At 38.7% G+C, this 15,790-nt stretch overlaps 1 protein-coding gene across 1 annotated transcript in view; it reads right to left on the reverse strand.

Annotated features, from left to right (window-relative positions):
- Positions 1-6,072: 6,072 nt before the first annotated feature.
- Positions 6,073-15,790, reverse strand: part of LOC112161210 (neoverrucotoxin subunit alpha) — an 11,357-nt gene continuing 1,639 nt past the window's right edge. Inside the window, exons 3-4 of the mRNA XM_024296267.2 lie at positions 10,164-11,642; positions 6,073-7,264 (exon numbers count right to left, since the gene is read on the reverse strand). Coding sequence (XP_024152035.1) covers positions 6,729-7,264; positions 10,164-11,642 — 2,015 coding nt within the window. The 3' untranslated portion in view covers positions 6,073-6,728. The remainder of the gene's footprint in view (positions 7,265-10,163; positions 11,643-15,790) is intronic.

The following is a 15,790-nucleotide window of genomic DNA, read 5'->3' on the forward strand; positions in this document are numbered from 1 at the left end:
CGCTACTGTTTACATTCTGTGACTGAAATATGATGGCCTCTAAACCGCTTTTATAGTTCTTTCTACTTTATTATCACTAAATTATTATCACGTATTATAAAATAAAGCATTTTCCTGAACTTACATTTTTGACTAAGACAACAGAAAAACAACTTCACTTCAACAGGTTTGTTTCTTGTGTAGTTACAATTAAAGATACACGAGTATTATTTTAGTCTTTTTTTGTGTAACATTTGTGTAAAAAAACAAACAAGCATGTTGAGATATGTAATGGTTTAAAAAATACAATTTGCATTATTAAGAAAACCATCACAACTTCCATTATAACACTGAGAAAAAATAGCCACAACTTCCAGCTTCTTCTGCCTCTATTATTTAAAAGAATGCATGTGAAATTGTGAAGGAAATGTACATCAGTACAGATTTTGGGAAATTTTGTCCCGTTTTACATTTTTGGATGTTGATAAGTAGCAGGATTTATGTCAATAAAAAAGGTGTACGTTGGCCCAACAAAGGTTGAAAATCACTATACTACGGTTAATCAAACTGCTGAGGTCTGCTCAAAAAGGCCCAGCAGTGGCTACACTCTCTGAGGGTGCTGAGTCTTCCTCATTACAAAGCTGTTCATAAACATTCTTTCTATGGTCTTTACTGCATGCTTTTTCCTCAGAAATAGATCTGAATGACTTCCTTATACATATCTAGAGATCCACAAAAGAGAAAAACATTTGATTGAGCCAAATTCTCACTAAAAAACATTATTCAACATCTGGCTTTCTAGTATCTCTAAATCTATATAAGGAAGAAATTCAGATTTATTTGTGGGGAAAAACCAAGAAGCAAAGAGCATTGAAAGAATGTTTATGAACAGGTTTGTAATGAGGAAGACTCAGCACCCTCGGAGAGTTTAGCCAGTGCTGGGCCTTTTTTGTATCAAACCTCAGAGGTTTTACATTTTTGACTAGGATAAAAGAAAAACAACTAAACTGCAACAGGTTTGTTTTTTGTGTTGTTACAACTCAATATACACATGAATATAATGTTAGTCTTTTTTGTATAAAATTTTTGTAAGAAAAAAAAACAAGCATGTTAGGATCATTTAATGGTTTCAATTGTATTACTGCACTGGGACAAACACTAAAAAGATATATTTTAAAGAAGAAATAAATCACATTCAGTTTAACATTTTTATTGAAAACCATCACGACTTTTATTATAACATCTGGAAAAAATAGCCGCAACCACCAGCTTCTTTTTCTGCCTCAATTATTACAAAAAAGGCATGTGCAATTGTGAAGGGAATTTACATTGGTATAGATTTATAGAGATTTTCTCCTTTTTTACATTTTTGATGTTGGTGAGTTGCAGGATTTTTGCTAAGGAAAAGGTTTATGTTGGCCCAATAAAGGTTGAAAACCACGGAACTATGGTTCATCAAAAGGCCCAGCAGTGGCAACACTCTCTGAGGGTGCTGAGTCTTCCTCATTACAAACCTGTTCATAAACATTCTTTCAATGCTCTTTACTGCATGGTTTTTCCTCAGAAATAGATCTGAATGACTTCCTTATACATATTTTGAGATCCACAATAGAGAAACACATTCCACTGAAGTGAGTTCTCAGTAACTCAAAATATCCAAAAACTTTAAGAAGAAACCGGACCGGAGGGACCCACCGCGGGCACCATGAGCACGGCGCCACGCTGGGAAAGAGCATCACGTACGAAATACATCCATGAGAAGCTTGAAGGTTTCAAAAGGAGGACAACCACCGCCGAATGATCTCACAACAACGAAAGTGTCATGCCCGCCTTGCTTCTCAGACCCACCTGTTGGGTGGAGCCATCAAGCCTGATGAGTGTCACCTGTTTCTGACCCTTTTTAAGTTCTCACCTGTTTGCCTTTTGTTGCCGGAACGTCTCAGCTTCCCTGCCTGATCCACGTCCAGCCGACACGTTTATGCAGCGCCGTTCACGCCTGCAGTTTCGTTTCGTCTCGTCTCGCCTTGCCTCGCCTCACCCCGACTCATCTTGCCTCGTCAGGACAAGTCACGTCTCTCCTCGTCACGCCTCTCCTCAGACCTGCATCATTCTTCTGCAAGCCGGAGTACTCGTATCCACAAAGTCTCGGATCCACCACTCACCCCATCTCGCCTGTTTGGATGACCACTTCCTGTTTTCCCGCAGCAACTTCAGCGGCGCCGTCTCGAACCTGCGCCACCTGCTGATCTGGAGGACTTATTACATCTAAATAAAACCCGTTCTGTCCTTCACTCTGGGTCTGCTTCTTTTGGCTGTCCAAAACGACCCCTGACAGAAAGATTCTTCCTCTTAAAAATGTATTGGATATACACGACCGCTTTTCATTGGTCCTCTACACACAGGCCTCGCACAAGCTGACATGGCAGATAGGAGACGGAGATGCCGTGCAGCGCAGAGAGGGGCCCGTCGGTGCCTTGGGTCACCCCCCCTTCCGACTTTAAAGGTGAATTTACACCCAGGACTTGGAAGTCAAAAGTGCTTTTTTGTTTATATGATTTATTTTTGGCAGACCTACTGTTGTTTGTTAGAGCATTTAAATTGCTATGAGTACATACAACTTTACAGAGATGGAAGTTAAGCAAAAATATAAAATAATCACTCACAACGGTAACGGTCTGAATAACCCCATCAGAGGAAGTAAAGCACTTGCTAAAATAAAACGAGAAAAACTGGACATTGTCCTTTGGCAGGAAACACACCTATCAGGGGCAGAACATGAAAAATTAGGCAATAAGGGGTTCAAGAATCTTTATTACTCCTCATATGCAAAGGGAAATTCTAGAGGAGTAGCAATCTTGATATCAAATAAAATAAACTTCCAGTTTTCATCGCGAAGAAATGACAAAGAAGGATGTTATGTATTGGTAAAAGGTTTCATAGATCACAAAGAAATAGCATTGTTAAATGTATGCTGACCACCTGGCAGAGAGAAACATTTGATCAGTAAAATCTTTGATTTGATTGCAACAGAATCATCAGGGGTTCTCGTTTGTGGTGGTGACTGGAATATATGTTTAAACTCTTCTTTGGACAGTTCAAGTACATTTAGAAATCAGAAACAGTCAGAAGCCATACATGTTTGAAAATTACTTAAGGAACTGGGAATGACAGACGTGTGGAGAAACCTTCACCCATCAGAGAGAAATTACACCTTTTTCTCACATCCACACAAAACATATTCAAGGTTAGATTATTCTTCATTTTTAATGCAGATATACATAGAATTGAGCTCTGTGATATAGGAGTAAGAGACATCTCTGACCATGCAGGGGTGTATTTAACATTTCATTTAGATAATGACCGTAAAGAAACTTTGTGGAGGTTTAATTTAAGTCTTTTGAGTGATGATAAACTCTATGATTTTGTACAAAAAGAATATAATGAATTTCTCCAGTACAATGAGAGCGATGATATTTCTCCTAGTATATTGTGGGACACAGCAAAGGCTGTCCTTAGAGGTAAATTACAAACTTGGTCTGTGCACAAAAAAAGGGAACGGGAATGTAAGATTAAGGATCTAAATAATGACTTAAAAGCCTTGGAAAAAAGACATATGGAAACCAATGAACCAAGCATACTATCAAATATTGAGCACATGCAGCAGGAGTTGAATAAAATGCAGGAATATCAAATTGAAAAAAGATTAAAATTAATTAAACAGACTTATTATGAAAACAGTTCGAAATCTAAAAAACTTCTAGCTTGGAAGATACGTAAACAGCAAACTGACAGATTTATGCAAAAAGTTACAAACCCAACTGATAACAAAATATATCATAAACTGAAAGATATAAAGACACCCTTCGAAATATACTATACCCAGCTCTACAAACAGCTGCAAGTAACGGATGAATCAAACGTAAAGGATTTTCTTTCTTCCTTAGACCTACCTTCAATAGGTACAGAACAAAATAAAATATTAACTCAGTTGTGACTCAATTGTTATTTTTTTGTGTTTGGTCCGTATCTGCCCCAAAATGTGCTGCGCATCACATTATTGTGCATGTTTGAATTTTATTAGGGTTGGGAATTGGTAAAAAAAATTAACAAATTAATTGCAAACCCGGAAAAAATTAATCGCAATCATTTTTTTTAAATTACAGTGTTTGCCGACCATTTATTATTTGCAAATAATCACAATATGAAATCACACAAAACTCTATATTTACAGCATTTAGTTTTAATTACTGCTGTCAATCGATAAATCACAACATTGACCAGGTAGCATTTATGTGTACAATATAGCACTGGACCATGGATCAACCAGCTTTGGGTGAAAAAGTGATCTAATCCAATAAAATACCAAGAATAAAGTACTAAAAATGCTTATTTCTTTTGTATATATTCATGGTATAAGTGGGGTAAAAGTTTTAACGCACGCCGTGGAAGCCTAAAGATTCAAGTGGAAGCATTGAAACTGTAGGACAAACTCCAGTGATTTATGTGCAGCAAGACAGGAAACTGACAGTTGAGACTCACTGACTTTGGATGGATGGATACAGACACAGACGACTATTCTATTGCTGTGCAAACAAGGAGATCTGAAGTGGAACGAGCTCAGATGTTGATCAGATACAGTTGGATTCACCAGGTCAACCTTTTTGTTTTATTATTATTTTCTAAACCTCAACACTTAATTTATTACTTTGACAATTTTAACCTTTGATACAAATCAAACTGTATTTTAACAAACTTATTTAACAATTAATTATATTAATTTCTGTGTAAACATAAAATAAATCCTACTATTACTGCACATTTTAAACTATGACACAACTTTAGCTTGGCGTCACAGTGCCACCTACTGGGGAAAATAAAACTTGTTAACAACGTAAAATTATGAGAAAACACAGAACTAAAAAGTCACCAAAACATAAATGATTACAAACCGTGTTCCCTCATCAACCAGGTGCTATGGGACGTGGTGAACTTTCACTGTTTTTACAACTTTATCTTTGTTTTAACAGTTTATGCAGACATGAATGACAACTTCCGGTTTAGCGGGTCTTTGTATCCCTTCAAAATAAAAGCCACAGCGACGTTATACAAAACTAAAAAAATTAGAATTACAAAAAAAATTGCAATGGGCTGAATCTAGAGGTCATCAACACTCAACATGAAGTCTGTTTTCTTCATCCAGAAGATTTGACAGCAAACTCTGTTCACTATGTAGCTCTATGTCGCTGTTTCCTTTAACTTTGGAATTACCGCAAATTGGAATGTCGACAATAAATTCTCTAAATGGAAACACTACAATTAAAAAAAAAAAGGCAAAAAAAAAAAGAATGTTTTTGCGCTTAGAGGAGGTGTTTTTCGGGGCGTATCGGAATTTAAATCTTTTGCCAAACTGCAATGGAAACACTTTTTCAAAATAAATGCGCTGCTTGGTGTAAAGTATTTGTCCTGAGAGCGACAGCGGGCGCCACAAGAGATCCCACAGCTCATTAGGAGTTGTGTGTTATGTGAATTGTGTAGCTCCTCCGTAAAATCACCAACCAAGATTTCATCGTGGCTTCATCCATGGACATCAGTGGACATCAATGGACTGGCTGCGCTGCACGCGCGCCGCACTCCTGTGACGTCACGCAAATGCTCAATTTTAGTGAATCAAATTTAAAAAAATACTTGATCTCATAACACACACGGCTTAAGTTCAGGTTAGAGTTAAACAGAGAAGTTTGAATCCAGCAGGAGTGAAACAAAAATTGACATTTTAATTAATGTATTTAATGGTGTTTTACTAACCGATTCAGTTATTTTAGTCGGTGATTTGAATGTTGAGGAGGGAAATGTTTGACTGTCTCTGATCTGTGGACTTCACTGCTTTAGTTTGTATTTTTCAGTAAAAGTCTGGAAACCAGGTTTGATTTCAAACTGAATCTATTCACTCTGATTTACAGGTGCAACATTTGGTTTGATTTAGTTTTAAACATTTGTTTAATTAAGATTTGATTTCTTCTTTAAATTTTTATTTTAGCTTAATGTGATCAATTTAACTAGTAAAAATAAACTGAAATAAGCTGGAATATTTATGGAAAAATGCTGAAGAAATTAGTACTTTTTGGTGGTAATATTGTTGAATTCTATTATTGAAAGTTAAGCACAAAACTCAATGTTTAAGTATTTTGTAACACAAATAATTATGAATTAGGAAAAGACAAAGTATTATTTTGAAAAAGACAATATTTGTTGCTTAGAAAATAAAACGCGGGGGGGTCAAAAGCTCCCTGCTCTGCTTCACAAATGGGGGGGGGGGGTTCCTCTTCTGCTTTACAGAAAGTCCTAGAATGGAGTGGGACTTTAGGAGACTTTTACCAGAAAAACTGAAAAAAATACTCTTGTTGGAAAGTAAATGTTTTTGCCTTTTCTGTTCATGTTTTTCAACATCATTGTCTGCAATGTATATTTGTTGGCTATTAGATGTTTGAACAATGGTGGGTTACACTTCATACTGTGTCTACTATAGGTATATTCTTATGTATGTGAGCTAATGTTATTAATGTTACTGTTCTAATGACAGATTATTTTCTGTTTCAGTTTTACTCTGTTTTAGAGAAATTTCTGTAGTAATAAATTGGAGTTATGGACGTTAAGTCTTGACTCTATAAGTGTTTCCGAAAGGAATCAAACTTTCTGCTGAATTGTGTTAGAGACACAAGGAGAGCAGAAATCTGAGTGTTTACACTCTACTACTCGTTGTCAATGGTGGAAAGTTTCAAGTAGAAATTATCGATCCACATTCCTGCAAGAAGTGGTGGTGGGAATGTGTCCTTAAAAACATGAAGGAGACTCAGATTGTTGCCAAAGACATCATAGAAAGACAGGGTTTGTCCTGGCACATCCAGAAACACCCCGATTTTTGCCTCCTTAGTGAAGTCGCGCAGTACAGGCCTGTGACTATTGTGCACACAAACAAGTTTGTGTCTGTCTTTACCGAAGTACCAAGACATGTCATTCCATCCAAACTCATTTCTGTCGTCTTTTCCCTTCCTGGGTATACGTTTACAAGCAACAGCAACACCAGCATGACTCTCCAAACTAGTATTCCACTCTACCTCCCAGTAATGGCGCCCTGACAGCTCCTCTTTGCAGAGAATCTGAGGAGCCACATCAAATCTGTCTGGATGATCAGGATACGACATGTGACCACAACGGACAGCAGTTCTGTTGTCTATCTTGATGTAGTTGTAGGCTGTGTTCTCGTCCAAGCTGAGATTGCAGAAGTCTGGAGAAAAAATAAGACAAATTTAATTTATCTTTTTAACAGGATCAGTGGAGCAAATGACTTAATTCATTGTTTTATTAAATACAATAGTAACAATATGGAAAACAATTACAGTTGATCTTCATTTCTCCAATTACCAACCATTGACTGTTAAGATCTGGACCAAGTGATTGTGACCCCAAACTCACTCCATTAAAAAATGGCTTACATCTGATTGGCCAGTTTACAAGTTAAATAACTTGAACGACAGATATATATATATAAATATATATATATTAGGGCTGTCAGATTTCTCGCGTTGATTTGACATGTGTGTGACGCCGACATTTTTTTTTTCGCATTAATCGCAGATTTTCTCATACGTCTTTCCACACCGCGCGCAGGCGTCCCTCATCGCCATCTAACTCACCGGCTGCTCTCACTAGATCACGGGTGGGTCTCCAACCTCCGAGCTGCTAGCTAGAACCGGCCGGCGCTAGGACCTGGAGAGCTCCTGCACCCTAACCCGGCTCCGGTTCGCGTCCAGTACCACGTCTGGTGGTACCGGCTCGCATCCGGTGCCGCGTCCTGAGAGCTGCGGACCCCCGACGTTCCGAACAGCAAGCGCACCGGGGGACGTTTTAAATGTAGTTTAAACAACGCCAGTTATTTGTAGATGAAAAGATAAATCTCAGCTTTGAGTGTGTGGCCCGTCCCTCTTTCGCCACGCGAAAATATGCAAAATATGCAAAATATCTCAATGTTCTGGAGGTTTAATCGTGATCCAGCCCCAGCATAGCGGTCTGTCTGCCGGCATATTCATGGCGTGAGCTCCGCTGGACACGTCGCTGCATCGAGCTGCAGCCAGAGAACGCGGCGGCAGTAACAGACTGTCAAACTATCCACAGAGTATCCCGCTTTTCTCAGTCTTTAATGTTTTAAAAAACAAAAGTTCATTGGAAATGATAAATCTCTATTTCATTTATTACTGTAGTTCAGCAGAGGAGGAAAAGATTTGGTCCTGACAAAAAATGAACATGAAAGTGTTATGGAAATTTTATTTTTGATGTTTTTTATTTTATTTTACTGAACGTTGATTGAAGTTTTGAATTTAAAATGCCCTTCACTTGCACTTGGGCTTTTGTTAGGGATTTTATGTTACAGCCTTTTATTGTTAAGAAAGTTTATCTCAAGACAATGTTAAAAAATAAAGTATTTCTGAGGAAAACTATTAATTTTGTCATTCTTGTTTTCATAATTAATGTAGAACTACTAAATTCCACGAACCACACATTTTTTTTCCTTAAAAAAAGGAACACATATTAATTTGCAATTAATTGCGAGTTAACTCTGGACAAATGCAATAAAAAATTTTAATCGCCTGACAGCTCTTATATAGATATATATATATATATATATATATATATATAAATAAAAGAGAGGATTATCAGGAAGATGTTAAAAAAGGTATCAGAGGCAGAATGTTTGTTCTGACCAATAGAGCGATTGCATAACAGCTGTTTATTTCTCTATATAAATCTTTGTCTGCTTTGATAAACCTTTCCTGATGAATAAAGGAAGCTGGAGAAAGATTCAAGAAGTAGCAGGGGCTAGAAACACAAACCAAACAGGTTCTTTTAGGTTTATCGTCATTTCTGTGAGGTGCAGATATTAGTCAAAAGGGGCAGGGCCTGTCCACACACATACTCAAATAATACAGACATGCCTGTTGGCTCCAGATATGTTGTTACACAAACACGTCAACACAAAAACAATACAACTACAGTTCACACATACATAACTAAGCAGAAAAAACTTACATATAAAACATGCATCATTCTGTGAGCTGACACCTGTGCTCAGGCGATTGTGTTCTACTGAGGTGGATGATGGAATATAAAAGAGGGGGAAAGCCTGGTCCCCCTCACAACGAGATCCCCATCTAACCAGTAGTGGCAGCCAGGGCCCCCAACGCCTGGACGGGATAAGAAGTTGGCGAAATCCGCCCGCCAAGCAATCATGTCAGTAATCCAGACCAGGGCCAGCAAGACGGACACAGGGGCCCTAAACACCAGAGGGGCCAGGAACATAAAGGATGCGAGATCCAGCCAGGCCATAGGGTCTTGTAGAGAGCAAGGCAGTAGAAATCCACCCCACCAAGGAAAAGAACGCCGAAGAGAAGTGGGGATCCCTTAAAAACCCTTCTGCTATCATTGGGGTCAAGATGACTCCACCCTTACATTGATGCGTGATTCCTCCCATGACAATGTGGACAAAGGTGGACAAGACTTTGTGTCTGTCATTGGACACCAGTAAAGATTGACAATCATTAAAATAAATAAATAAAAGAAATTCAGCGCACTGTCTTGTGGGGTCCAGATGACCCCACTTTTAATGTAAACAAACCAAGGAGAGCGGAAGGGTTACGAATGTTCCAAGCATGGCCCGACTAGGGACACCCACTGGAACTCTGGAGAGGCTTAGCACTCGAGGGCAAGGACCACAATCTGCACCACAGTGACACAGACACCCCCAGGCTCAGATTAAATGTGATCCCTGGCTCATGGTCTCATCAGAGAGCTCAGGAACCCCTCTCCCTGTAGGCAGGGAGGGCTGGCCCCAGGAGGCAAGAACCCAAGGAACACAACCACGACTGCTGAAGACCTGGTTCCCCCAGAGATCCCATCTTCCTTATGTGAGGTATGTGGGTGTGTTGGGGTTTATTTTCTTGTGGAGTAGAGGGGCATGTGAAATAAAGGGTGCATTTAAAATGGGTGGGTACTGGGAGGACATGTCCTGCTTGCTGGCAGTGATGTCCAAGCACTCACCATGACTCCTACATGTCAACGGTGTGGAGTTGCTTTGTTTTTAACAACTGTTGTTCCTGTCTTTAATAATTTTCTGATGAAAATATACTTACGCCACAACAGCTCCCGTCGGTCTGTCACCGATCTCACATTTGGAACTGGTTTGGAGAAGTCTTCTGTTTTCAGACATCCGCCTCTGTAATGGTAGATGGTTGCTCCATCATGTTTCTGGTTTGGTAAAGCAGCTATGACAAAGCTATACTTCTTGCTGCTCTTCAGGTTTTTGAAAGTAGAGTTGAACTCTTTGGCTTTCTGTCTCATATCAGTGAAGATTTGTTCATTGAAGAACCAGAGATCTTTTGAGGGTGGAGTCACACTGGTAGACTTTTTTGTTTCATGACAGCTCAGATGTTTGTCCATCTGCTTCAAGTATGGATCTTCAGTTTCCAGAGAGGTGAAGACAAAGCAGAGAGAATCTTCTACACCTGGAGCAAAAACCTCTCTGTCCAACTCTGATTTATCTGAGACGATCTTGATTCCCTCCATGATGTTCACACAGGAAGTCAGGACGTTGATTTCTCTCTGCACATTATCAAGCCACTTGTACAAGTTCTTCTGACTGAATGGAGACTTCTCCAAATCTTCAAAGACTTTATGCACTGATCCTTCATCTTCTTTTCCTTCACGAATGGCTGTAATCTTCTCCTCCATGGTGCGTTTGAGTGTTTTTGTGTAATCTTCACAGAGATTTAGAAAATTTCTCAACTTTCTCTGCATTGGTGGGAATTTTGTCACCACATTCTCATCCAGAGCATCATTGCATCTCATTTCTATCTCCCTCATGTCATCAAGAGCATTCTCTGCTTTCCTCACTAAACTGACAGAAATGTCTGCCTTCAGTTCTTCATTGGATTTATCCAGGTTCTTCAGAGGAGTCAGCCAGACTTTAACAGGAACCGTGTTCTCTGCATTTTTTCCGAGAAGTGTTGGAAGCCTCTCGTAGGTCTTCACTGCATCTTCAAATGTTGTAGGGTTGCTTTTAAGAATGAAGTCACCGTAGAATTTACAGGAGAATTTATTGGTCACGTCTTTCTCCTCCTCACTCAGCTTGATGTCGACTTTTCCATCTATGGTAGCGTTTGGGATCTTCTTGATGAGAGCTTGCATGCTTCCATCAATCTTTTGCACATCGCTGGAATCCATCTTCTTACTGTCGAACACAAAGAAAGCGTTTGCACCGTAAAGGATGCCGGTGACCACATGTGTTGCTCGGCTGTTCTTGATGGCATCTTGGATCTGCGTGTTTGGAGCGGCAAGTTGAGTCACATTCAGACGTTCATACGCTGTTGTGGCTTTGTACTGTAGAGTTACTCTGCTCTGATTCTTGAACTTCTTGTTATCATTCAGGTAGCTGGCTGATCCTCCGACTTCAATCAATCCTCCCATGAAACTGGCACTGAGAGACGCACTAAGATCCAGCAGAGATGACTTGGACTGAATGGAGTCGGATGCAGTGATTTCATACGTGCTGCTCTTCTGAGACTGCCTCACTTTGTTGCTTTGAATTTTGTCTCCATCCCACAGTGTAAAATCTAAAAGAAAAATAAAAGAAAGATTTATATTATTTGAGAATTGCTATTTTAAGGTATTCTCTTTCAGGTGTCCAGAACAATAAAACACTTGTGTGAGGTGTGGCACTATGTTTGTACATTCCTCTTTAACTTATGTTATTTCTCTTTCTTCTGTATCATGATTACAGTAAGTGTATGTTTTCAATCTACACAGCTGCTTCTGTTAGTCATCAGTATATTTTAGGATTTATTCAGATTGGACAATGATTTGATCCGGATCGAGTCCCAAACCTTGTGTTTGGTCTGTATTCAGACTGCTGTCAGACTATCCTTTTACAGAACAAAGCTTAAAAAAAAGACTAAAGATCTCTTCAGTCATTGGCCAGTTGTTACTGGGGTGCGTCCAAACACAAGAAGAAAATGGAGTTTCTGCACTTTGCAAATCGCTGTCAAACTTTTAATTTCACCAATCGATTAGAACATCTGTATCAACGTCAGGTACAACATTTTTTATTGCTGCTTTGGTACGATGGAGGTATGCTGGAAGGACTTTACTGAGGGCTCTACAGCTGAGAAGGTACACTGATAAGTGTTTATGACATATAGGTTGTTGGGAAATTAGTGTATGAAGCAATTTATATCATGTTAAAAGTTGTTTTATGAGCCTGAATTTATCTGGCCACATTTTTTAAATTAACTTTACTTTACATTTTTCCTTTGTAAACAACACATGAACAAACATTGGGTCAGGGGCCCATTTCAAGAAGAAGGTTAAATAAATTTAGAGTTGAAACCTGAACTTAGAGTCCACGGACTTAAAATTCTCTAACTTAGAGTTTTGGGTTTCAGGACAGCTGAAAAGAGTTGATTCAATGAACTTGAAGTTGTTGGAACCAGAATCAGGTGCGAGTGTCGTGACCATTAAAAGCCCTGATCAGTGGGGTAAAGACACCACGATTCACCATGGCAACGGGAGCAAACATCTGAGTTTCGTACTTCACGGTGTGGTGGAATTTTCCGTCACTTCATATTAAACTGTTTAGATCTATATTAATCTGTGCCTTGCCTTTGGGAAACACGCTGCTAGACTAAATACAATGACCCCTTCAGGAGCTGCAGCTGTTTCACTATTTGCCTGAGCTGGGAACGAAACCATAACCCAAACAAACAGAAGACAGGTCTAAATGTGTGAACCTAGCCTTGTCTCGGGGACTCACACAGATGACTCCCACCCTGGCAGCGCGTCTCGGATGTTCTGCTTTGTGTGACACTTTTTATCTTTCTGACACCCGAGCTAACATTTCTTATAATTTGTGCGGCACGGTAGATGATTTGACACGCCTTCCCGGGGTTTGAACTTTAACAATTTCTGTTGTTAAGGGTTTAAAATGAAGTAAAGAAAACTCTGTATTATTAATAGCAAGTCCCTGGAAAAACTCACTATTTATAACATCGCTCAAATAAAAATGGATAGGTAAGATTTATCAAGATGAGGAGGTGAAAAACAGTGGTTATAACATATGGGTATACAGAAGTATTCAAACTTGGAAAAATAAGAATAGTCGACAGAGAGGAATCATTTACAGAACTGGACTCCATCCTGAGTCACAAGGGGGCCGCGGGGGTCAGGCTGTCCAACGCCCCCTACTGCCAAAACATCAACGCCCTAATATTGGCAGCAGAGTCGTAAAGACTGGACTGAAGACTGGTAAGCCTTGCCCCCCTTTTACCTTAAAGTTCTGTAAGTGCGTCCTCAAAATTCTGGTTTTTGATATTCCAGATATAGGAAAGAACAATTGAATCAAGTTTTTTTAAGAATGCTGAAGTAAGATAAATTGGGAGATTTGACATAAATTGAGAAATCTGGGAAGGAAGATCATTTTTATGGAATTAACATGACCAATTACCAATAAGGGGAGGGTTTTACAGGTCTCAATATCTTGTTTAAGTTTCAGTATAAATTCAGCAAAGTTTAATTTACATATTAATTTAAGATGTTTAGAATTTACCAGGTCAAGACAGGGTCAATGGTCATTAATCAACTTAAATTGAACACTGAAGACATCTTGGAGTGTATGTAGAGGAGATCATCATTAATTTCTGTGAGACGGCTTTCTCTTTCTTTCTTAAGGGAGAAAGAGTACAAAATGATCTCACCGCGCATCACAACCTTCAGAGTTTTCCAAAGTGTGAAGTCCAAAACGTAACCATTGTCATTCATTTCTATGAAGTCAGTCAGCTTGTAATGTTATCAATAAATCTGGCGCTGCCTAGAGTAAACCAGATTTGGGAGGGAAAGATTTTTGATACAGTGAGAGGACTATGGTCAGAAATTAATTTATTGTGGTATTTAGTGTTAGTAATGCAAGAGATTGGCCCAACTCGAATTCTTCCCTTCTCCCTAGCCCTCCTCTCTTCCCCTTCATTTGACCCTCCAAACAGAGAGTTGTGAAAATATTTTGGACTTTGGACTTTAGTTGATGACATCCCCAATAATCACCAGTCCACTAGCTGTAGCGCGGTGCTTCCAGTCCTTGAATTTACATAACAACAGCGGTTTTATCATTTTAAAAAGGTCATGCTACAACAAAAGGTCATTCGTTACATTTAAATGTAAACATTTGTGGTTCAAAGCACACAGGAGAAGAAAAGCGGTTCTCAGCGCAAGGTGCTGTAGCCTCTTCGACCCCTTCTTTTCAAGAGTAGGATTTAAAAAGAACAGAAATAAACTCCCCTTCAAATGGAGGGGATAGGAGAAATTTTGGATTGGGCTATTAAATTGGAGCTTGTGCAAAAATAGTTATTGTACTGTAAGATTTGTTAACATTGGAATAAAAGGAAAACTCTGTTGTAGGGGTGCTGAATTCTCTAAATATCAAGTATTTTTCTAGATTTTAATACATTTTTAAGGAGTGGTACAGATGCTATTCTGGAGGTGGGTGTGAGAACAAGCAATCCAGGTAGTGATCAAGACCGCAATTCAAGTCTCCAACAAGTATTACATTTGACTTATTGTTCATTAATAAGTTCCTTTTTTTTTTTTTTCAGAAAAGTTCATCTCTTTTTGGACCATAAATGTTAAGGACCTCAATATCTCTTTTAAAATATGCTATAACCATTTATTTTAGCTTTGCTTTAAACATGTTTAAAGTTAGGTCAGGAGTTCCACAAAATGATTAAAATACATTCAGATCCATCAATACAACCAGCCTTCACAGTCGTCATGACAACACTGGTTCATTTTCACACAAGTAAGCCCAAATCTTGTTGTACATACAAAAAATCTCATGAGATCACCAGCTGCTTCCCGTTCGGCTTTTCCCACTGTTTCTAGCCGAAAAGGAGTTAAAGTTTCTCAATTTAAATAAAAATTTCAAAACAAAAAACTAGTAATCCACTGGAAATCCAAAGCTTATGGCTAATGGCTCTGCTACCATTTTAAACCGGGTACCAAGCTAGAAAAAGAAAAGGAGTTTCAGAGCAGGAACGACACGAGCACTCACTTCCTTCTCCAAAGACAGAAACAGGAAGTTGCACCATCCTCATCCACCTGGAGGCGCCACAGGACTGTTGAAGATTCCACCTTCCAGACTCATAACCTATTTTTTTTTTAAACAGGCTACATTTAATCAATATATAAAATATATATTTTTTAATCACTAAAAAATAATTGGCTTTCAAAATAAAAAAAAGTTCTTCCATTTAATTTGAACTTTTATGTAAAATTTAATTCAGACATTAGTAGGAGGACGAGGAAAATTGAGATTTTGAGGCGTTCTCCTGACAGATTTGTTATTTTCAAATATCCTGCTTCTGTAGATTTGGTGTGAATTGTAAATTTAGTCAGAGACTTCATGTTTTAGTGTTTGTTTTGTGGATAGTTTGAAATATGATGGATGGGCCTCTCATTTGTTTATAAATCTTCCTCTGAAGAGTCATTGTCTCCCTAACCACAATCTTCACCGCTATAATCACGCTATGTGTCTTCCATAATGTGATAAACACAGACACTGCTCCGTGTAGCGATCAGGTTAAAAAACCTTTGGCAGTGGCTCCTCCCACACTAGGCCATCAAGTTAATAAACACACTTTTGGACAGGCATCGATCTTTGGCAAGAGAAAAATATCATAAATCAGCAATCTTTTTCTGTTTTGGACATCAAAATGCA

Source organism: Oryzias melastigma, linkage group LG3, assembly GCF_002922805.2.
Source record: "Oryzias melastigma strain HK-1 linkage group LG3, ASM292280v2, whole genome shotgun sequence".
Classification (NCBI taxonomy): Eukaryota; Metazoa; Chordata; class Actinopteri; order Beloniformes; family Adrianichthyidae; genus Oryzias; species Oryzias melastigma.